We start from the raw sequence: 21,434 nt of genomic DNA, 5'->3' as shown, positions 1-21,434 counted from the left end.
AAAAAAAAAAGAAAATGTATAGTTTAATAGTCCAATAAGCGTACATACCCATGTAACCACCATTTTTTGTCACCCCAAAGAACACTTTCATACCCTTTTACAGTCAGTCCCTATATCCAACCCCAGCCCCAGTCAACCACTGATCTGCTTTCTGTCGCTGTCAATTAGTTTTGCCTGTTCTAGAATTTCATATAAATGTGATCATACAGTACTTACTCTGTTTGTGTCTGGTTTCTCTCAACTTACCTATGTTGTTGTTTATATCAGTAGTTCATCTATTTTTTATTGCTGAACATTATTCCATTGTATTAATATAGCTCAGTTTGTTTATCATTCACATGTCGATAGATATTGGAGTTGTCTCCAGTTTGAAGGTATTATTAATAAAGCTGCTGTGAATATGTTTGTAAAATCTTTTTATGGACATAAGGTTTTATTTCTCTTGGATAATTTCCTAAGAAACTACCACACTGGTTTCCCAAGTGATTGTAACACTTTGCCCTCCCCACCAGTGTATCACAGGGGTACAGTTGTTCCACGTCCTCGCCAACACTTTAATTTTAACCACTATAGCGGGTGTGTAGTGGTGTCTCATTGGGCTTTTGATTTGCATTTCCCTGGTGATGTATGATGCTGAGCATCTTTCTATGTGTTTATTGACCATATGTATATTTTCTGGTGTAGTGTCTATCAAAAGCTTTCCCCCTTTTAATATTGGGTTGTTTTTATTATTGAATTGTAAAAGTTATTTATATATTCTGGATGTAAGTCCTTTCTCAGATATTTGTTTGGCAAATATTTACTCTCAGTCTTTCCAAAAGCAGAAGTTTAATTTTGATAAAGACCAATTTATCGATTTTTCTTTTATGGTTCGTGCTTTTTATACCCTATTGAAAGAAACTTTCTTTCTCCATTGAATTAACTTTGTTATATCTGATTTTGGATTCCATGAATCTATGTGTATATCCTTATAAATAGCATACTGTCCTGACTTCTGATTTTTTCTCCTCCCTTTCACGAGACCACCATAGTCTGCTTGGGTTTCCTCCAAGCCACCGGCAGGGAATTGTCTCCAGGCAGAGGCTGAGGCAGTCCTGGGGTCACTGTCCTGTGTGCTGCCTGTTGTCAAGTGTCTGTTTCTTTTATTTTGCCCAGTTTTCTGGTTGTCTGTGGCAGAAGGTCTTAATCCAGTTCTGTATCCATAGTGTCTGGTACACAGGCACGCCATAAATGTTTGTCACGTGGGTGAGTCTTCGTCAGCACCTCCAGATGTAGTCCATCATAGTCTCTTTTGATTGGGAAAATGTGGAGCCCCCAGAGGTCATCTGATACATCCCCTTCGTTTCACTGGACAGTTCTTTCCTTGAGGAGGTGATTAGTCCTTTACATCTCAGCACCAACCTACCTGGGTTCAGAACATCTTTATTGAGTGGGGAAACTGAGGTTCAAAGAAGGTCACATGAGCAGGCAGGGCCAAGCTGGCAGAACTAGACTTTGTAGGCTGGGATCTTCCTGTAGTACTAACTGGCAGGGCAGGGACTTTCTTTCATCACTGTATCTCTCCCAACACCTAACACAGTATTTGTACATTGTAGCCTCTCAATACATGCTTATTAAATAAATGACCAAATGAATAAATTATTTTAATACTTTAGTGGCTTGTGCCTCTGCATATGATTGTGTGTGTGTGTGTGTGTGTGTGTGTGTGTGTGTGTGTGTGTGTGTGTGTGTGTGTGTGTGTGTGTGTGTGTGTGTGTGTTACATAGGGACAGGACCAGCCCCTCCTAGCTAGGCCCATAGGCTCAGTCTATCAGTAAATCTTTTTTTGTTGTTTTAATTTTCTCAGCCACCCTATAGTCTTAATCCCCACTAGGGGGCACATGTATTCCACAGAGAGGGTCTGTAGTCCTTAGGTACAAGGACTTGTATCCAGCTTGTCAGTGGATCCTTCTTGAAGCCATCTCCTTGGTCTTCATGCCCTGCACCCTCCCCCTGCAAAAAAATAAAAACAGCCTTCCTCCTCAAGCTCCCTCCTCTCCAGCTGGGCTGCTGGCTGCCGTGCTCTCCTCTCCCTAGGGCCCTGCCCCTGGTTGAAGGAGGCAACAGAGTGGCAGTGGCAGTGACTGTGAGTGATAGCCTCAACTGTCTGTCACCCCTGTGAGGGGACGCTGCTCCCTCCCTGAGGGGCACTGATGGGTCCTAGAGAGCAGTGCTCTTCACCCCCTCAACTGGCAGGCAAGGACTTGCCTTTCCGGGCCCAGAGTCTGGCCTTCCTGTGAATGATGAGTTTCTGAAGAGAGCAGTGGAAATAACCCGTGCACATACCAGCCTACCTGCAAAGGCATGGTCAGGGCAGGTCCACAGCCCCATTCCTTGTGCCCTTGTAGGCAGCTCATGCTTAGAATTTCCTCACAGCCCCCAACTCTAGACTAGGTCCCTCCTACCCCAAGCTTTGGTGTCAGATTTCCCAGGGACATGCCCTGGCTTCACTGCTAGCTCTGAGTGACCTTGAGCGAGTTCTGTGAACTTCACTTTCCTTATTGGATAAATGAGAATAACAACAGTCCCTGCCTCATAAATGAGACAATGCTTATAAATAAAGCACTTGGCATGATGCCTGGCACATAGTAGGTGTCTGATACACGTTAGCCATTAGTAGTAGTAGTAGTAGTAGTATCATTATCATTATATTGATATAAGCCTCATGTAAGCCACTTTGTTGTTCTCCTTTTGAGGCTCACAAAGGATCCTCAAAAAAAATTATTTTCCTCTAGCGCTAGGTATTGGGCTTCTTCTTAACATTGAGGCCCCCACAGAGGGGCCCTGGGAACCCATGGGACCCCAGTGGGGCACACTGTGCCTGCTCAGATTGGGCACTATGCCATGCCCATCTAGTCTTAGACCAGGGCCTCTGCTGTATGCCCTTGCCCAGGACTGTCTGGCACACACTTATGTACAATCACGCATTTGGGATAGATAGGTACTCCCCAAAGTCGCATCTGTACCCTAGGGTGACAGCTGCTATGGCTTACTTCCCTTGCTCCTCTACCCCACTCCTGCCACCTCATTAGTTCTCTGGTCATGTTCCAATCTCCAGGAGAGACTGGCAGCAACCCTGAGTCTCAGTCACAGAAGTAGCAGACAACAGCACCTTCCTGCTCCTGGCTGCTGCCCTTGGCCACCTTGCAGCTCGGAGTGGCCTTTTCCCTGTCACTCAGGCTCCCACCAGCAGAGAGATTAGCATTCGGATGGAGGGAGGAAAAGCATCAGGGAAACCACCTCCTGTCTTCTTGTCTTCTCAAGAAACAGAGATTCATTCGGGAAGCAGAGCCAGTTCCAGGCCAAGACCGCTGCTAGAGGTTGGGACAGAGTTCTGAGCACATGGAGGCAAGGGTGATCTCTCTAGGACAGGCTTGCTTGGTACTCTCCCCCGGCCCAGCCATTCTACCCTCTGCCATCCTCCAGTTTGTTTCAGAATTGCCCATCACCCAGCAATTGTAGACATGGAGAGACAGGGCAGGAAGGACCATGGGGTGAGGACATGAGGAACTCTAGCTGTTGTGAATTTACCGTTGTTCAGTAATTTGCAGTTCACAAATAATCACACTAGCATATATGGAACATTAAGCATGCTAAGCACTTTACGTGAATTATCTAATTAACCCTTACAACAACAACTTGTAAGGGATGAGTACTACTATTATTTCCATCTCATAGCTGAGGAAACTGAGGCACAGAGACATTTAGTAACCTACCCAAGGCCACAGAGGTAGGAAGTAGTCGTGGAGTCAAGATTCAAATGGTACTCTGACCCTGAACTGCTTGCTCTTAGATTCTTTATTGTTATTTCACAGTAGCCAGCACCCTAGACCAGGAATCACCCAGCTCCTCACCTCAGCCCTGTCTCTCCAGCTACCCTTAACTCCCTCTCCACCAAGCCCCTGAACATTCCTGCTCCCATCTCCAAGCAGTGGCCATTTGGAAGGAAATGTGAGGGGTAAGGACTCAGCCTCTGTGGGGACCGTGTCATAGTCAAGATTTAAGTGACTCCCCCACTTAAAGGTCCATCTTCCCCACAGACTTTACACTAACCCCTGTGACAGGAGCAAGTGGGCCAAGGAAGGGGTGCCTGGGTCCCAGGAGCCTTTTGTAGAGGAGTTCTAGGTAGAGGGAGGCAACTTTCTGCAGCAGGAGCTACAAATGTGCAGATTGCGCAGAGAGCCCAGGGGTGGGAGAGGCCCTGGGAATAAGAGGCGAGCGTGGGCTGGGTGTGTGGGGAAGGTGTAAACACAATCTGCTCCCACCAAAGCCAGCCTGCTCCCTGGGGGAGAGAGCCCCTCCTTCCCAGCCCACATGGCACCCCAGCTGCCAGGGCCCAGGCAACCCCCAAGCCCAGGCAGCACACTCCCCCATCACCAGCAGCCCCTTCCTCTCTCTTTCCCGTCCTTCATCTGGAACAATCCCTGGAGGAGCCACTATCTCCTGCACAGGTTCTTAGAACAGCTGCAAGGGAGTGCTGCCTGTGGAAGTGTGTCTGGGCTGTGAGCCAGCCCCGGTACAGTCCCTGACCTTGGCCTGACAATTCCTTAGACCAGTGGAAGGAGATGGGCAGTGTGGCAGCAAGGATGAGGTGATAGGAACATGGCAAATAGATTAGAGAATGAATGCAAAGATAGGATCAAGGAACACAGACTGGGGCTCGGGAACAGTACCCTCTGGCCCTCAGCCTGACAGTCCTGTCACCAGGAAGGCTGACGCATCCCAGGAGAAAGACAAGCTGACAGGAGCTAAGACAGGTGGTCATGGACTCCTGGCCTGGGTCAGGTGGGCACTCTGGTTCTGACAGGCTCCTTCCCCTCGTGCGACCTTCCCCCTGCCTCCTCCCTGCCCTACTTTGAGAAGCTCCCACAGAACTGCCTTCGCACACACCGCAGCCAGTCTCCTGCAGTAGCAGGAGCCCCTCCCCAGCAGCATGTGGCCTCCTCCCCCGTGGCTTCTGAGTGGGTTCCCTCTCATCTGCTGCATCTCTCACCCTTTTCCTTCCTCCCTTCAGATGTGGAGCTTGGCTGACATGCTGCTCTCTAGAGAATTCCTCTGTCTTCTGCTGCCTGAAAGTCAAGGGCAGGGACCAGCCAGGCAGAGACATTGCCGCTGGGCCAGCAGTGGGGGGCTGGATGGGGAAGAGAGATGAGTGTGCGTGGGGGCGTTGGGGGGGGGGCTTTTGAACATTAATGGCTGTGAGACAGTTGGGAGCAGCTGCCTGCAGGGTCTGCGCCTGGATCTTGGGAGCAGAAGCGGAAATCTGCTTTTATCACTGCTCAGGATCAGGCAGGATCATAAAGAGAGAGATGGCAGAGCAGCTGGGGACAAAGGAGGCCGCCCCATTACTGAGCAGTCAGCAGACTGACAAAAACAAGAGTCATGCTTTCTCCCTTCCCACATGCTACTGTCCATTTGGAACACACACATACACGCACATGAACACACACACATGCACACACAACACATTCAGAGGACAAGCTGTTGGCAGACATGTCACAGAGACAACTGGCATTTCTTATTGATAATTTCAGCAGAGCAGCCAGTGACGGGGTGAGCTCTGGGGACTGGGGAGAGGCAAATACCACAGGAAGTGAGTGCCACCATGGCAAACTTACACCAGCACAGCCCTGGACCACAAGCCGAAGTTTAACGGAACAGCCCCTAAGCTGACAGCCCAGTGAAGCCCCCTCTCTGGCAAGCAGCTGCGAACCATCACATTGCTGGGAGGCTGTGTACCACGGTAGCTCAGAACTGGGGCTCTGCAGCCTCCATGTGAGCCTTGGATCACCCACTTATTAGCCAGGTGATGTTGGGCAAATTATTTAACCTCTCTACGTGTTTCCTCACTTATAAAATTTGGATAGTAATATTACCAGTCTCTGTGGGTTATTGTGAGGATTAAATAAGAGAATGAATGGAAGTCCTCGATTAGTAGATGTGAGCTATCAGCTGTCTCTTGTTTCTGTAGTTTCCTCGCTCCCTGCTTGTTTCTGCCTCTTGCCTGGGCTGCTGGGCTGCCCCAAGTTAGCCTGGTGGACCTCAGTGAGTCTCTCTCTCTGGGCCTTCTTGGGCCCAATAGTCCCTCAGAGCATCCTCAGGAATGTTCTGCTCTTCCTGCCAGCCCCAGCCAGGCCCTGCACAGGAGCCCCACAGCAAGGGCCTGGTGGGAAGTGAAGACTGGCAGGTCCAGGGGCTGAAAGGGAGGAGTCTCCCTTCTCAGTTGTTGCTTTTCCCATTCTCCCCCTTGCTGCTGCTTCTGCCCCCATGGCATCCTTCTGGGCTAGAGGAGAAACCAGGACTTGAGCTGAAATGGAAACCAAAACAGATTGGTACTTTCTCCCATGCCCAGAGACAGGACTTTTATTTTAGGGCAGACATTCCAGAGCACCACCTCTCTTAGAAGTCTTCTAGCAATGCCCTCAGTACCCCAGCATGACCACCTCATGCCAAAGTCTAGAAAATGCAATCAAGACCACATCTGCTTCTCTTCAAACTAATCCTTGTCCCTTGGCCTGGAACATAGCAGGCTTAAGGTGGGAGATGAATGAACAAACCCACCCTCCTACTCTTAACCTCCGTCAGTGACCACAAGACCTGAAGACTGCCTGCTATGGTCCCTCATGGCCAGGCCTTGCATATTTCTTCCTCCCTTGTCCCCAGTTCTGCCCTCTGCCCTCCAAGGCTCCCAGCCTTGACTTACCTGCCTGGGCCAGCTGATCCCACTACCTGGGGCTGAGCGCCTGCAGAGGTGAGGTCTTACTTCGGAGGTTCTTTCTCCCTAAACAGAAGAAAGCACTGTAGTCAGAGGACTGAAAGGGACAACCCCATGTTTCTGGCTCTCCTCTTCCTCCTACCCCCATACCTAGCAATTCACCCACATATTGAGGGGCAGGAACACATAGGAAATCAATTGAAATTTATGACTGGAATTGGACAGCAGAAATTTCACCCCTACTGCCAGCCAGTACTCCATGGCAGCCACCATCAGCTGGTGGTTCCAAAATGTCAGACCAATTTTTCCAGTTAACTGGGTCCCAAGGAGTTAATAGGCAACTGCTTCCTTCTGGCTGTCACACCAGGCCAGGCCTGGCCAGATGGCCCCCAGATTTGGCCTTTCATCTCCCACCAGGAGGTCCAGGCCTATTTCATGTAAGAAGAGATGGACTGCCTGGAAGTTATGGACCTTGAAGATTCCATATCAGCCACAAATTAGATGGATGACCTTGAACAAGTCATTTAAATCTCCCTATCCCTCAGTTTCTTCAACTATTAACAAGAGATAAAAAACACATGTTCTGCCAACCCGCTGGAGTTATTGAGACTTCCAAGTCAGTTAATGTGTGCAAAACCTCTGGGGAAGAAGAAAGCACTGATCAAGTATAAAATAACAAGAGAACAGCCAGCATTTATTGAGCAGTTACTCCGTTTCCTTACAAAAACCTTACAACCACTCTGTTATTAACCCTAGTTTACATATAAATGAAATAATTACATAATTTGCCAAAAGTCTCTCAGCTAGTAAGAAGGGAGCTAGTAAAGGAAGGGATTTAAATTCTGGCTGTCCAATTCTAGACTCAAACTCAATAGTGAGGTCCAGTCAAATTTTGAGGGTCTACTATGGGTGAGGCCCGGTGATGGTCATTCTATGTATATCAACCCATTTAATTAATAATATTAATCATGCACTATTACGATGATCTCTAGCCTAGCAAGTCAAGGAACGGTATCACAGAAATGCTTCTGTTTCTCATACATGCCCAGGAGCCTTTCCCATTAAGCCTCCTGACAATCAGGATCTGGGAGAATCGCAGGATGGCTGAGGCGACAGCAGACATAGAGAAAGACTCAAGTTCTCTCAGTTGCCACTTTTCATATATCTAAGTGGCCAGTTTTCACATATGGCAGGCAGATTCCCTGCCTCGAAAGAGGCATGGAGGGTCACAGGCATGCATGGTGACTGAACCCCCCATCTAAGTACACTCTGTGTGGAGACACCCTCCTCCTAGTGGGCTATGGAACCCAGGGACGTGATAGGATCTTTCTCACACTTTGTTTCACTAGGAGTGAGAAAGCTACGCTTTAGACAGGCCTCTTACACTAGGGGGGTCCATAGGCACATAACATCTTACACATAGGTACTTAATATTTGTTGATTTTTTTCAGTGCTTGATTGGGCATAGGATCCCCTATCATCACATGACACTGGTCACCCAGGGAAAGAAAAGTCTGGAAGTTCCTACGACTTCACCCCCTAAAGGCCACATGGCTTCAGCCTAGGAAAGAGTTAACTTTCTGACCACTGGAGACAGCGTCCTGCCCGCAGGGGCTGCCCAGCCAATGGCACTCGATGATGATGATGTCATGCTCCTCCTGCGCCTTCTATTGGGGACTGGACAGCAAATCCTGCTGGAGGGTCAGGCAGTGGAGCCGCTGAGGCGGGCGGGGACAGAGAGAGGGCGAGGGGGAAGGGAAGGGCAAGGAAAGGCAAGCAGGGCAACCCAGAGCTGCATCTGCCTCAACCCTCTCTCCACTCCCCTGTGCCTTCCGACTGGAGGTACCCCTGAGGACCGCCCCACACTCGGAGAAGCGAGGCACAGTGGCTTTGGTCCAGAGGAGGGGGCCGGGGACTCCCGTTCCCAACTGGAGAAAACAGTATGTCGACCAGGCACTCAGGGAGCACGGAGACTAGGGCGAGGGCCAGGACACAGTGCGCGCGCATGCGCACGCACACACACACAGAGGCATCCCCAGGCTTGCGAAGCAACAGCTTCCCTGGCAGCAACTTTCCTCCCCCTCCGCAGACTCTTCTGCCTTACCTGCCTGAGGACTGGAGGTCTGTGTCCGAGCTGCTGTCCACAGCTGCCCCATCCACTCCGCTGGGCTCTCTGTGGGAAGGAGAGCAGGCAGGAAGAGCTGTGAGCAGTGCCCAGCCCCCTCCCTTGCTCCTCCACACGACCTAGCTACATTGGGGCTATGGGACTGGAGGCTGCAACCTAGCGCAACATTTGAAGCTCTATGTTCCCCTTACTCTGAGAGTGAGCCTCTCAGATATTTCTTGCAAATACCCTCCCAGCACCCCGGAGGTCCATGCAGCCCCAACCCATCTTCAGCTTGGTTGTAGCCCAGCTCGGTAGTTCCTCCCCCACCCCAGCCATAGCCCAGTCAGTTTCTCACGGTTGGACTTGATTGGCAAATCGGCGGCGCCAGAGCATAGCCAAGGTGCTGAGCAGGAAGAGGGTGGTGCACATGGCTCAGCTGCCCCATCCCCTCCCAGACGGAGTCTGCAGGAGAAGGCCACAGGCAATGGGGCCAAAATGGCCCCGGCCAGCTCTCACTATCCACTACCAGTCTGTCCCAAGGTTCCTGCTGAGGATGGATTAAGAAGCTCAAGCTGATTAGTGGGGTCAGCAGCCCGACCTTGTGAAGACTGATTAACCTCACTGGGCCCAGGTTCTCCCCTCCAGTGGCAGGGTGAATGGACCTCAGAGAAGTGGACCTCCAATAACGTGTGTGCTTGGTGGCACTAAGCAGCTATAAGGATGCAGATTTGTTAAGACCTGGGCCTTGCCATCAAGGCGCTGTCTAGACAAATGTGCTGTCACATTAAACAAATGACTTCAACAGAGTAACTTAGGAGCTATTAAAGGCACCTCCTGAGCACTTTAGGAGTTTCAAGCATCAGGGAAAGTTTCGAGGGAGTTAAGGGCATCTGAATTTGCAGGTGCTCAGAGAAGGATGGGCTCTCAGGAGACTCTGCCAGGCTGCTGGGCATCCTCGAGTAACTAGAAGTTGAATGGTAGTGGAACAGTGATGTCACAGTGGAGGTACCAGGTGAAGAGGAATAATATTACATGATGAAGCCAGAAAAACAAGGGAGACCAGTTTTATCCTCTAGACAATCCTCTCCAAACTGGTTACACACTCTCTTCAGTAAAAGGCAGAATTTAAGTGCACACTTACAAAACAGATACATGCACCCACTTATAAATTATATACTGTGGGCTGGCTGGTTAGCTCAGTTGGTTAGAGCACAGCCTTATAACACGAAGGTCATGTGTTCCGATCTCCATACTGACCAGCCACCAAAAACCAAAATAAATATATACTGGACTATTATAAAAATACATTTCTATACCGTAAGACATACATAAAATTTGTAAAGGATGAGATGAGAATAAATAGATTGCTCCTACTCTCTTTCCACATCCCAGGGGAACCTCTTGGGCAGCCCCTTAGGAGGCCACAGCACCAGCTTTTAGAAACTGTCAGGGGAGTTTAGTGTGTTTGGAGCATGGAGCTGGCCATGGTGGTGCTGGGCATGGGTCTGAGAGTGATGTAAGAACCCAAACTCACCCACTCTCCTCTATCCCGCTCCAAGACCCCCAAAAGGCATTAGATTTTCCTTCCCTCAACTGAAGTGGAGGCGTGTCAGAGGCACTGCCCAAAGGGCCAGTCAGTCACCGGCACCTCAAGCTCCAGGAAGGGCCCAGGCTGGGGCTGGCCTGGGAAGTCCTCCTGCTGCCCTTGCTCTCTACCTTGAAATAGGAGTTTAAAAATAAATACATGAGGGCCGGCCCGTGGCTCACTCGGGAGAGTGCGGTGCTGATAACACCAAGGCCCCGGGTTCGGGTCCCATATACGGATGGCTGGTTCGCTCACTGGGTGAGCGTGGTGCTGACCACACCAAGTCAAGGGTTAGGATCCCCTTACCGGTCATCTTAAAAAAAAAAAATAAATAAATAAATAAATAAATACATGAACCAAAACTGAAGAGGAGAGCCAACCCCTGGCAATGCTTGGGCAGTTGGACACCCAGTCTTGAGCAGGTCACCAGGGGGCCTCAGGGAGAACCAGACACACCCCCTATGTACTGCGACATCTGTTTTAGACACTACAGGCCCTGTCTGGCCTCAGGCTTCCACCGGGAGTCAGAAGTGGGACCTGGCGGTGAGCAACTGCTTGCAGGACGGTACCCTGGGGCTCTCAAGACTGTCCCCACCTCTGGTGCAATCTCACTCACACCTCCCTGAGCAGGATCCACCAGGATGAAGAATTTGTCTTCCCACCCCAAGAATCGGGAGCTGAGGGCCGGCCCGTGGCTCACTTGGGAGAGTGTGGTGTTGATAACACCAAGGCCACGGGTTCGGATCCTATATAGGGATGGCCGGTTAGCTCACTGGGTGAGCGTGGTGCTGATAACACCAAGCCAAGGGTTAAGATCCCCTTACCGGTCATCTTTAAAAAAAAAAAAAAAAAAGAATCGGGACCTTGGTGGTGGCTGAGATGTCACCAGCAGCCTGGACCTTCCTCAAGACTTCTTGAACCCCAGCTGCCTCTTCTTCGGACTTTTCTTCGTCACCACAGGGCCAGAATTTAGGGCAGCGCCTGGTTCTAGCCTGCCCGTGTCATTAATAAGCCACCCAGGGGCTTCTTTCCGCCACCGTCGAGTGCGTGCACCGAGAGGGAGGGGACGTTGGCTGGAAGAAAGGGGTCGAAGGCCTCTGGCGCCCGATGTTGGAAGTGTGCTCAAGTTCGGACAGCTGGAGCGGTAGGCGAGCAGGGAGACGACGCCGGTCCTAAACGTCCCAGAGCTTGGGGGTCCCCAGAGGTTGGCTGAGGACAGGCCGGAGGCAGCGGGAACCCAGCTTGGTCCGCGGTGGCCGGGAGAGGGGCTCCCGTTCGCCCCCTCGGGCGGCGGGCGGCCGCGAATGCCTGGGCGTGTTTGGCTTTGAGTCAGGTCCCCTCCGCGTGCAGGGTGCACACACGCACACGCGCCGACACCGCACGCAGCGGGAGTGGCACACACGGCCCCCAGACCCGCGCCCGCCGGGGCGCACTCCCGAGTGGCCGGCGCTGCGCAGCGCCGCGTCACCGCCCCTTCCCCCGAGACCCCCCGGCACAGCGACCACACCTACCCCAGCCCCGCCCCGCGGTCCAACTCCGCCGTGGCCTGGCGGGTGGGCGGGCGGCCGTCGCGTCGCCCCCGCCCCGCCCAGCCTTCACCTTGCCGGAATTGGCTCCCCGACGCGGGGTGGGGGGTTTGGCGAGGATTTATTTTTTTAAACGTATTTCCCGCAGACCACATCCCCGCCCCCCGCTCGCGGTCCCCCGCCCCCCGCACATATACCCTGCACACACACACACACACACACGCGCGCGCACACACACACACACCCGGCGCGCACACACTCGCGCTCCCGCCCTCCTGCGCTCTGCCCCTCGCCCGCCCGCCGCGCACGCAGCCGGCCCCGGCTCCCGGCGCCCCGCTCCCCGCGCCCCGCCGCCGCCGAGCGAAGCGGGCTGGGCTTGGAGCTGCTTATGGAGAAAGTGCCGGGCGAGATGGAGATTGAGCGCAGGGAGCGGAACGAGGAGCTGTCCGAGGCGGAGAGGAAGGCGGTGCAGGCTACGTGGGCCCGGGTCTATGCCAACTGCGAGGACGTGGGGGTGGCCATCCTGGTCAGGTAGGTGTCGCCCCGGCCCGGCTGGGCCCGGGGCAAGGAGGGCGGCAGCGGCTCCGGCAGAGGCGGGCTCGGCCCGGGTCCGAGCTCCGGCGCCACCTCCGCAGCTGCAGTTGGAGCCGGACTGGGGCTGGTTGGGGCGCGGGCAGCGTGGGGCGTCTTGGGGTGGGTGAAACCTTGTCTGAGCCCTTCCTAGCTCGGGGTGCGGGGCTTACCAGGAACTAGGAGCCAGACACAGGAGGGCGCCTCGATCCCCCTCCTCTCCCCGCCTCAGAATCCTCGCTCAGCCGGCGTGCCTTCCTCACTGGCGACCCCAGCCACCCAGCCAAGCTGTTAGGCACACACATTTTACCAGCCTTTCAAAGAGGGCAGTGGGGGCTCCCCATTTTAGAGAAGGAAAAACTGAGGCTCAACCAAGAAGGGGGACAAAGAGGAGCAGACCCCTTTCTCCAGCTCAGCCCCTTTCTTTATTCAAAGTCTTCTTGGAAAAACAGAGCATAGAGGAATAGACTCCTAAGGTCTAGTTTTCCCAGCTGCCCCCTTCCTGCCCCAAGGGAATGGGCCAGCAGGGAGCTCCTAGGTGAGGCACAGGTGAGTATAGAAGCAAACCGTCCCCCAGGATACAATCCCTGCTGAGTTTGGTGGCGTGGGGGTGTGAGGAGAGAAGCTTCAGGAGACAGGGCCCAGTCCTGAAACCCACCACCTAGGGAGGAAATGCAGTGTCTTGGGCTCAGGGGTCATTCAGGCACGACATGCCCCTAAGGGACCCACAAACACAGAGTGACACTGCTATTCACACACCTACACATAAGTGCACACACACCGTTCTTATGAAGTTGACATCCCCAAGCCACACAAGCTAGTAACTGATTACAGCTACAAATCAATGCTCTCTTCCCACACTTGCTGGTCCCTGGGGGTGCAGGCGGAGAGAGCCCAGACCACATTCACCCTCAACCCCCTGTCCTTGGCAAGGGGAAGCTGTAAATCGAGGACCGAGAAGGGCAGTCTTGTTATGTGAGGATGGGGTGAAAGCTCGCTTTAGTGCATGCCTGTCTCCTAGTCCCTGCTGGTCTCTGGCTCCTCTTCTCCCCCTTATTCTCTCCCTTCTGCCTCCCCCAAGCCTGGGTCCTACCCAGCTCCATATTGATATGCCCTGATTCCAACTTAGAAACAGGTTTTGGAGGAAAAAGAGCAAGAAGCTCTTTTAAGGAGTTAGAAGAGCATTCCTGTGGAAAGGACAGCTATTTCAGCAGCTCCTGGGCCCAGAAACACAGCTGGGGGTGGCGGGAAGCTAAGAGGGGGATTGGGATCCTAAAGCCTCAGACACTCAGAGATGAAGATCCCCACGTGCGAGCACCCACACAAGCACACAGTGGGTAGCGGAGTCACAGATGCGCCAGACTGCATTCTCAGAGGGCCGCTCTCAGCCATGCATCTCACGCACAGGCCCACCAGGGCTCGGGATGCATCCGGGTGCACACACAGGTCACCAAGAGGAAATGGCTGGGTCCACAGGAACTTGGAGATTTTCTGTACCAACCGCTACCATTTACCAGTGAGAATACGTAGGGTATATGTCCACAGTCCATCTCCTGAGTGCCACCAAACCTCCGTGGGGGGTGGGGGTGCAGAGGAAGGAATTAAATGGCAGGGCTACTCTCTCTGGATAGTCTGAGCTCTGGCCAGCTTTTATTTCTCTCTACACCCCCCTTTTAGCTTCCCATTCCTGACTCTTAGAGGAGGCTGGGCCTGGGCTGGGGGAGGTATTTACCGCTGTGCTTTGTATTCAGAAAAAGGCCCACAATTAATCTGAGAAGGCTTGAGATAGCAATTGGATCTGGCTTGCTGATAACCCCTTGCCACACTCCCCCTCCAGCCTCGCTCTCTCCAGCATCCCTCCCCCCCACAACCTGGCCTGGCACTGTCTCAGCCACTCCCGGCTGGCCCCAAGTCCCACTGGCCTTTCTCTCCTTTTTCTTTCTCCTCCTGCTGTCTGCCCCAGGGCCTGGCTGGTGGGGAAGGGGTAGAAAGGGGGTAAGAGCAAGACCCATTAGCTTCTCAGGCTCACAAAGGCCTCTCTCCATATCCTGTGCCCATCAGTCTTGTCACAATGCCCCATCTTTCCACCCACAACACACATCCCAGGGACAAGGCCCAGTCAGAGCCTGCGACACTGACCCTCTGACCCCTCACTGCCACCGCCTCCCTCCCCACTGGACCAGGCCAGTGCCCTCAGCCCTTATCAGCCCGTGAGACGTTAGCAGTCTTGTGGGGGTCTGAGGTGGACCCCACACTTCCACTCCCCGCCAGGGTGGAGACCAAGAGGGAACGCCCACCCTCCCTCCTGGTTGTAACTCTGACACCTTCCTCCTCACTCAGACAAGCCTATTTCAGGCTCTCTTGGAAGCCCAGATGCCTCTGGAAGCTGAGAAACTCCCCAAGGCTGGCTGCCGAGGCTTCTCCCTGGCAGCATAGGCTGAGACTGAGAAGGTCAGGAGGAAACACAGAGGGGCAGAGGAGAGAAGCCGGGATGAAGGAGCAGAGCACATGGCCCCTAGAATCCCCGGACCCAGAAGCAGGGCTCTAGGCCGGGGGTCCCTGGGACTGTCATTTCTCAGAGCCATAATCTGGTGCTAGGTGTTGAGGCAGGAGACTCACCCGGGTCTCAGGCCACTGTCCCCTGGCACATCAGTCTCTCTAGGCAGTATGGGGGAAGCTGTCAAAGCAGGGACTCCCTGGGCCCCTTCCTGGTGCTGCCATTTACTTTGCTGGGTGACCTCGGGCATCTGTCCCTAATCCATAAAATGGGGATAAAAACAGGAGGGTATTGCAAAGATTAGTGAGACCATACAGTAAGTGCTCAATAAATGTCCCCTCATCAGTAAGATGAATATCGTACCTTCTTAATTATGGCAATTAAATACAATAACATAGCTGCTTTTCAAGTTGTAACACACCGGGCAAATATATGTCATTATTTTTATTGCAATTGTAAAAACCCCCAAAATCTGAGATGCTCGTTTAACTCCAGATTGGGTTTTTCATGTTTGTCCCTCATTGCAGTGCTTCTCCAGAAAAATCCAGCGTATTTTCAGACCCATTGCCCATTTGTTCCCACCCGTGTGTCTGTGCATCAATGAACATGGTAGACTCCTCGCACCCTTCTGCACGCAGGGGGGTTGTGAAGTGGTTTGCCCAGGGTCACACTTTGCCTCTGAGGGAGGCCCTCCTGGGTCTCCACATGGATGTGCCCTGGTCACTGTCCGAACCTCCCCTGCTGATAGCAGCTCCATCACCAGAAGGGATGGCCTGACTAGATGCTCTCTCCACATCTGTTCTGACACCTCTGAGACTCGACCCGCAGTCGAAGGGTTTGACAAATTATCAGCTGTCTGATCACAAAGGGGAACACACCAAAAGTGTGAAACAACCTGAGAAACAGGTCCAAGACACTTCATGGTACATTTTCTGAGAACTCAATCAAGTTATGTAAATTCTGATTGAGTTTATGCGTATGTCTCACATGACGTCCAGCTCTGGTTGGGAGAGGAGATGCAAATGTCATTGTCATTCTGTACACTGCAGGGATCCGGGTCAGGGTGATGGGTGAGAGGGTGTATGAGACCCGGCCTTTGCCCATGGGTTTGGGATCCGGTCCAAGAGACTAGGGTGGCAGGGTGACAGACTGAGTGGCACTAGTGGTCTTGGGGGGGAAAGCAGTAGCCCAGGGCCAGCCTGGGCACTTTAGAGACAGTCAAGTCTGACATGGAGAATGAGCGAGGAAGGCATCCCACTGCATGGAAAGGAAGGCTGGCCCGCCTGAGGGGTGTTTACCCAATGGTAAGTGAAGCTGTTGGGCCGGGACAGAGATGGCTCAAGTATAGGGGAGAATGTGGACGTGAAGCTGGAGAATTGGTGTAGGACAGTTTGTAAGTAACCTGGAATTCCCTGGTTAAGGAGGTCTGACTTTATTAGACAATGGGAAGCCATTGAATGTTTTTGAGCGTGAGAGTGACCAGACGAAAGCAGTATTTTGAGGGCATTAGACAATTCCAGATAATCTGGAGGGGGGAGGGGCTAGAGCTGGGAAGACCCAGGGTCTGCTCCAAGAAGTTTACAGGCTTGTTGAGGAGGTAAGACTTAGTGACATGAAGTAATTACAGAACCACGCCAGGCAGATAAAATCAATCGCCATTTTTAATTAAATCAACCGATCAATATTTACTGCAAGCTGAGGAGGGAAGCAGGTACTGAGGAGGGAAGAGACGGAGCCGGGAGAAGGAGGACTGAGTCTCATTCCTTCTCTTCACTGGCTCAGTGACCTTAGTTAAGTCACTCAGGCCTCACTTTGTTACAAGGAGAGCTCTAACTTTATCACAATAATGGCTGGCATTTTCTGAGCCCTGTGTGTGTGTGTATACACTGCGCTGACAGCACACAGTTTCTCATTTCATACTCACTACAACCTGTGAGATAGGAACAGTGATGCCCATTTTATGGATGAGGAAACTGAGGCTCAGAAAAGTTGAATAACTTGCCCAAAGTCACACTGCCCTGCGATTCCAGAATGTGAGCTTGTGCCCTCTCAGCTGTGACCAGAACGGGCCTTGAGGGGTGTTGGATTTGGAAAGGAGGCAAGAAGCCAGGAAGGCAGAGGTCTGGGAGCGGAAGCTGCCGGCTTGAGCAAGTCTGGCCAATAGACATGGCGAGGCCTGGGTAGGGGCTGCACATGAGCCAGCTTGGCCAGAGGGTCTGTGTTTGAGGGACAGCAACCTACGGTGGTGAAAACAATTACTGGGGTGGGGTGGCTCCTGCTTCTCCAGACCCTGCCCTCTCCCACCATCCCAGCCACTTCAGGATGGGGCCCTAGGTGGCCCCTGCTTCAGTGTCCACTCCCTCCCGCCTTCCAGGTTCTTTGTGAACTTCCCTTCAGCCAAGCAGTACTTCAGCCAGTTCAAGCACATGGAGGAGCCCCTGGAAATGGAGCGGAGCCCCCAGCTGCGGAAGCATGCCTGCCGGGTCATGGGGGCCCTCAACACTGTCGTGGAGAACCTGCATGACCCCGACAAGGTGTCATCGGTGCTTGCCCTCGTGGGCAAAGCCCACGCCCTCAAGCACAAGGTGGAGCCCGTGTACTTCAAGGTATGCTGCTACAAGGGTGCTTTCCCCCTCAGCACCCCCACTCTGCTCCAGAGCTCCCCAGGGTCCATGCGACACAGCCACCTACAGCTTGCAGGCTCTGGGAGGGCTCCCTGGGGCAGCAGAGGTGACTGGTGGGCTGGCCCAGCCTCTTCCCCTGGAGTGGCTGACAGAGAGGGGCTGGGTCCAGGGCAGCCCTTGTCTTGAGAACGTCAAGTTCCCAAAGCTGCCAGGCTGTTGTGTTATGAACAATCTCCTTGGCCAAATGTGGGACAGAAGGGGACTGGGGGGCAACGGGAGGCGGCACCCAGGCGATCACTCCCCCTTCCTCTCTTTGTTCCCAGATCCTTTCTGGGGTCATTCTGGAAGTGATCGCCGAAGAATTTGCCAATGACTTCCCACCTGAGACGCAGAGAGCCTGGGCCAAAGTGCGAGCCCTCATCTACAGCCATGTGACTGCTGCCTACAAGGAAGTGGGCTGGGTACAGCAGGTCCCCAACGCCACCACGTGAGGAGGCGGGTGAGGGTGGGCCGGGCAGCATCTCTGCCATGTCCTCTCCTGTCCCCTAGGTCTCCCATCTCTCCTGGGGCCTGGGGAATGACAGCTGGGGTAGGAACACTTTGGGCAGGCCAACTTTGGGGTCTGACATTTAAAAACAGGCGCAATAGGAACCAGCCTTCGAGAAGGCTCCCCTCTGACTTCGGGCCTACTCCTGCCCAGGGCTGTGAGCCCTGAGCAAATCCTCCTTGGGCAGAACACCCCCCTTCCCCAGAGCAAGGGGCACTCAGAGCACCCAAGGCCACAGCTACCTGGACAGAGGCACCAAAGGGTCCCGGCGGAAGGTTGGGAAGGTTGGGAAGGTTGGCTCATCAAAGTCAGAGGCAGCCCAGGCCAGCTCCGGCCACTTCCTCCCCGATACTGATCACATGGGGCTGTTTTTTCATTTACTGCTGACCAGTGCTTCCATCCACCCTTTGCCTCAACCAAGGCTGGAGCCAGGAGGATCACAAGGACGTGCACAATGCACACACATGCCCAGTCCACACGGGACCTACGTGGGTGTCATTCACACGCATGCTAGTGGAGGGATGTTTACTTGTAGGCTGACCCGGCGGCCAGGCTCCCAGTTTTGGGCCCAGGAGACGGCTTGACTCAAGGAGGGTGGCCAGCCTCAGTGACTGCAGTTGGCTCAGAGCACGCAGGGAGGGCTAGCCCTCAGACGTGGAGGCTGGGAACATTCTGGCCTCCCTGGGCCCCCAAGGGGTGGCTGACTTTGGGAGCTGAATGGAGGGGCGGAGGCAGGGCTGGAGTAGGAAGGAGAGAGAGGAGCGGAGGCGGGAATGGGAACCAGGGGTCAGCCAGCGGCTCAGGACACGTGTTGTAGAGAAACATTCCCAGCAGTTTCCCATGGAAAAGGCAGCGTCTCCTCCCCAGGCTCTGCGCTGGCCCCCAAGCCTGCCGGACCTCCTGCTCACAGGTCTCTAGGTCCCGCTCCGTGCAGGAGGTCCCTTGAGGGCGGCAGGGGGCGGTGGAGGGTGGGGGCAGGCCTGCTGCCCTTCCTGCTGCTGACCACACTGGCCCTGAGCTTGCTCCTGCTCCCTTCCCCCGCGTCAGCACCACCCCAGGAGAGCGGAGTCCTCAGGAACTGCTGGCTGCAGCAAGGACAACTCCAGATGTGCACAGCTGGGCCCTGGCCTGCCCAGACCCCAGAGTGGACAGGAAGCAAGCAGATTTTTACCTGCCAGACGAGGGCTCTGGCAGAGCCTGGAGAGCCAGGGTTACCCCATGCTCCAGCTGTCACCCAGAAGGGCCAGGGAGGAGCCAGTGGGAGGGAAGGAGAGTGGGGAGTGGGGGGCTTGCCCTCCCACCCCACTCCCCAGGCAGACTCTGCCACCAAAGATGAGTTTGTTTATAGCCAGGAGAAAAGACTTCCTGCTCCTAGAGAAAAGGGCTTTTTTACAGGGGCCTAGAGGGACTGGAGAGAGAGAGCTGGCTGGGCACAAACCCCAGTGAATCAGAAACACATGGGCAATGTTCCCCAACACAACGCCCCGTCCCTCCCCTCTCTTGCCCCAGCTGGACCTCAGGGACTTAGATCTCGCCAAACCCCAAGTGTTAAGAAGCTGCCGAAACCTCATCCGCCCTTTTCTGCTCCTTATGGACTGAATGGAGATGGGCTATAATGGGAACTGCCTGGGGCCCAGCTGCCTCCCGTCTGGGCCTGAGCCACTCACACAGGCATTACACCCCAGCTGTCGCATCGTGGGATTGTCCCCTCATTCCTGTACACCCTCTACCCCAACCCCTGGTCTCCCAGGGGCTCGGGTGTGGGCCCCCAAGAAGGTGTGTCTCTATGGCCCTAGCCTGCAGACCCACCCTACTGCCAGGGTCCAAATGGGCTCAGAGGGTGGGATGGAGTTACAGGGCAGAGCTCTAGCAGGCCCCGTCCAACTTCTCTTATCACGGAAGCAGCGATGGGCCAGACGCCACTGTTTATTGAACTGTCTCTGCTTCAGGGTGTGTGTGTCTTTGTGCGGGTGGAGGAGTGGGAGGTTGGGGGAGCTGTGGCGGTCAGTGCAGTGGGGATGTGTGTACAGACGATAGGGATGGGTGGCCAGAGGAGGGACAAGACAGACGGACAGAAAGCACCACATTTCAGGAGTAACAGAAGAGCTTACGTTGTGGTGCTGTGCAGTTTGTGAAACACTTTTACACAGTTTATGTCACTTGATTCTCATGCAGGTAGGCAAGGCAGACATTATTCACATTTTAGAGAAAAAGATCTGGGGCTCCAATAGGCCAAGAGACATGCCTGAGGTCACACAGTAGGTTCGCAGCAGAAGGGGGACTGGAATTTGGGTCTAATGGGTGCTTTCTGCTGGGTCTCTCAGCAGAAAGTACCCTGCCTTGCCATCCCCCGATCTCTCTCCCTGCCCCCAAGTCCCTGGTCGCTGCCCCTTGTAACCTATTACCTCCATCTCCTATCTTGTCCACAGCCCTCCAGCCACGCTGCCCTCTTCGGGGCCATAGGACCCTTCCCTCCTCCCCCACCCCCTGGCAGCACTTTGAGCAGAAGGCCAAGTTCTGAAGACCCTCCTTGACCCTCCATTTCTGGGTGCCAAGGAAGCTGGAGGAACCCTGACTCGTCTTCCTGGAAGGAAGCCTCCACCGTGGCCGCAGTCCCCCCGGAGCTGCTGGGAGGTGGCGCTGGCTGCCTGGATGCTGACCCCAGCATGGCGGGCAGACAGGGGACCCTTCCTTGCAGAGCCGGGCCCACTCTTGTTAGCTTTTCTACTCACTGTTAGAGAGAGACCCAGCTGAAGGTCTGGCAGGAAGCAGGGACAGGTGTATGAATCACTCTGGAAATAAGCCTGCCCCGTTTCTATCTGCCCGACCAGCATGCAGGTCTCCACTTCACCATCTAGACTATCACGCACACACATCTACCGTATATACAGATATATTCTATATACAATCTCTATATAAATATATATATATATACACACACATACATATCTATAATGTGTATCTGAGGGGTCCAGAAACCTCGGTTCTACCCACCTGTGTCGGGAGCAGTGAGGGTCTTGGTCATTTCATGATTCCTGGCAGAGAACAGAGTGTTCAGGCAGAGATGGAGTCACACTGCAGCACAGAGGATCTGGGCCTGGATGGGCAGAGTTGGGGTGACCCAGCCTGCCAGCAAAGTCCAACCCATTCTCTCTTGTCAGCTCCCCACATTCCTGCTTTCCACTTCTAGACAAAAAGGATCTGGCTTCCCCCACCCCCTCCAA

At 53.7% G+C, this 21,434-nt stretch overlaps 2 protein-coding genes across 2 annotated transcripts; one reads left to right on the top strand and one right to left on the bottom strand.

Annotated features, from left to right (window-relative positions):
* Positions 1–6,760: 6,760 nt before the first annotated feature.
* On the bottom strand, positions 6,761–9,290 carry PRCD (photoreceptor disc component). The gene is made up of 3 exons (XM_063080319.1): positions 9,217–9,290; positions 8,859–8,927; positions 6,761–6,820 (listed from the first exon to the last, which is right to left on the bottom strand). Exons 1-3 carry the CDS (start codon positions 9,288–9,290, stop codon positions 6,799–6,801), a joined length of 165 nt encoding a protein of 54 aa, XP_062936389.1. The 3' UTR covers positions 6,761–6,798.
* Positions 9,291–12,284: 2,994 nt separating this feature from the next.
* Positions 12,285–20,780, top strand: CYGB (cytoglobin). The gene is made up of 4 exons (XM_063081304.1): positions 12,285–12,503; positions 17,414–17,645; positions 17,987–18,150; positions 20,640–20,780. The coding sequence occupies exons 1-4, from the start codon at positions 12,361–12,363 to the stop codon at positions 20,671–20,673; spliced, it is 573 nt and encodes a 190-aa protein (XP_062937374.1). The 5' UTR covers positions 12,285–12,360; the 3' UTR covers positions 20,674–20,780.
* The last annotated feature ends 654 nt before the right edge of the window (positions 20,781–21,434 follow it).

The sequence above is a fragment of the Cynocephalus volans genome, chromosome 16, assembly GCF_027409185.1.
Source record: "Cynocephalus volans isolate mCynVol1 chromosome 16, mCynVol1.pri, whole genome shotgun sequence".
Taxonomy (NCBI): Eukaryota; Metazoa; Chordata; class Mammalia; order Dermoptera; family Cynocephalidae; genus Cynocephalus; species Cynocephalus volans.
Note: the sequence above shows the minus strand (reverse complement) of the source record. Positions and strands in the feature narration are given on the sequence as shown.

What these genes read in the sequence shown, in the direction of transcription:
- PRCD (XM_063080319.1), bottom strand. Translation starts at nt 9,290, where the DNA reads ATGTGCACCACCCTCTTCCTGCTCAGCACCTTGGCTATGCTCTGGCGC. An exon ending in TTTGCCAATCAAGTCCAACC is followed by an intron (nt 8,928 to 9,216) that starts GTGAGAAACTGA and finishes TCCTTCCCACAG; the next exon opens with AGAGCCCAGCGGAGTGGATG. An exon ending in GACCTCCAGTCCTCAGGCAG is followed by an intron (nt 6,821 to 8,858) that starts GTAAGGCAGAAG and finishes TCTTCTGTTTAG; the next exon opens with GGAGAAAGAACCTCCGAAGT.
- CYGB (XM_063081304.1), top strand. Translation starts at nt 12,361, where the DNA reads ATGGAGAAAGTGCCGGGCGAGATGGAGATTGAGCGCAGGGAGCGGAAC. An exon ending in GGGGTGGCCATCCTGGTCAG is followed by an intron (nt 12,504 to 17,413) that starts GTAGGTGTCGCC and finishes CCCGCCTTCCAG; the next exon opens with GTTCTTTGTGAACTTCCCTT. An exon ending in CAGGTCCCCAACGCCACCAC is followed by an intron (nt 18,151 to 20,639) that starts GTGAGGAGGCGG and finishes TCTTGTCCACAG; the next exon opens with CCCTCCAGCCACGCTGCCCT.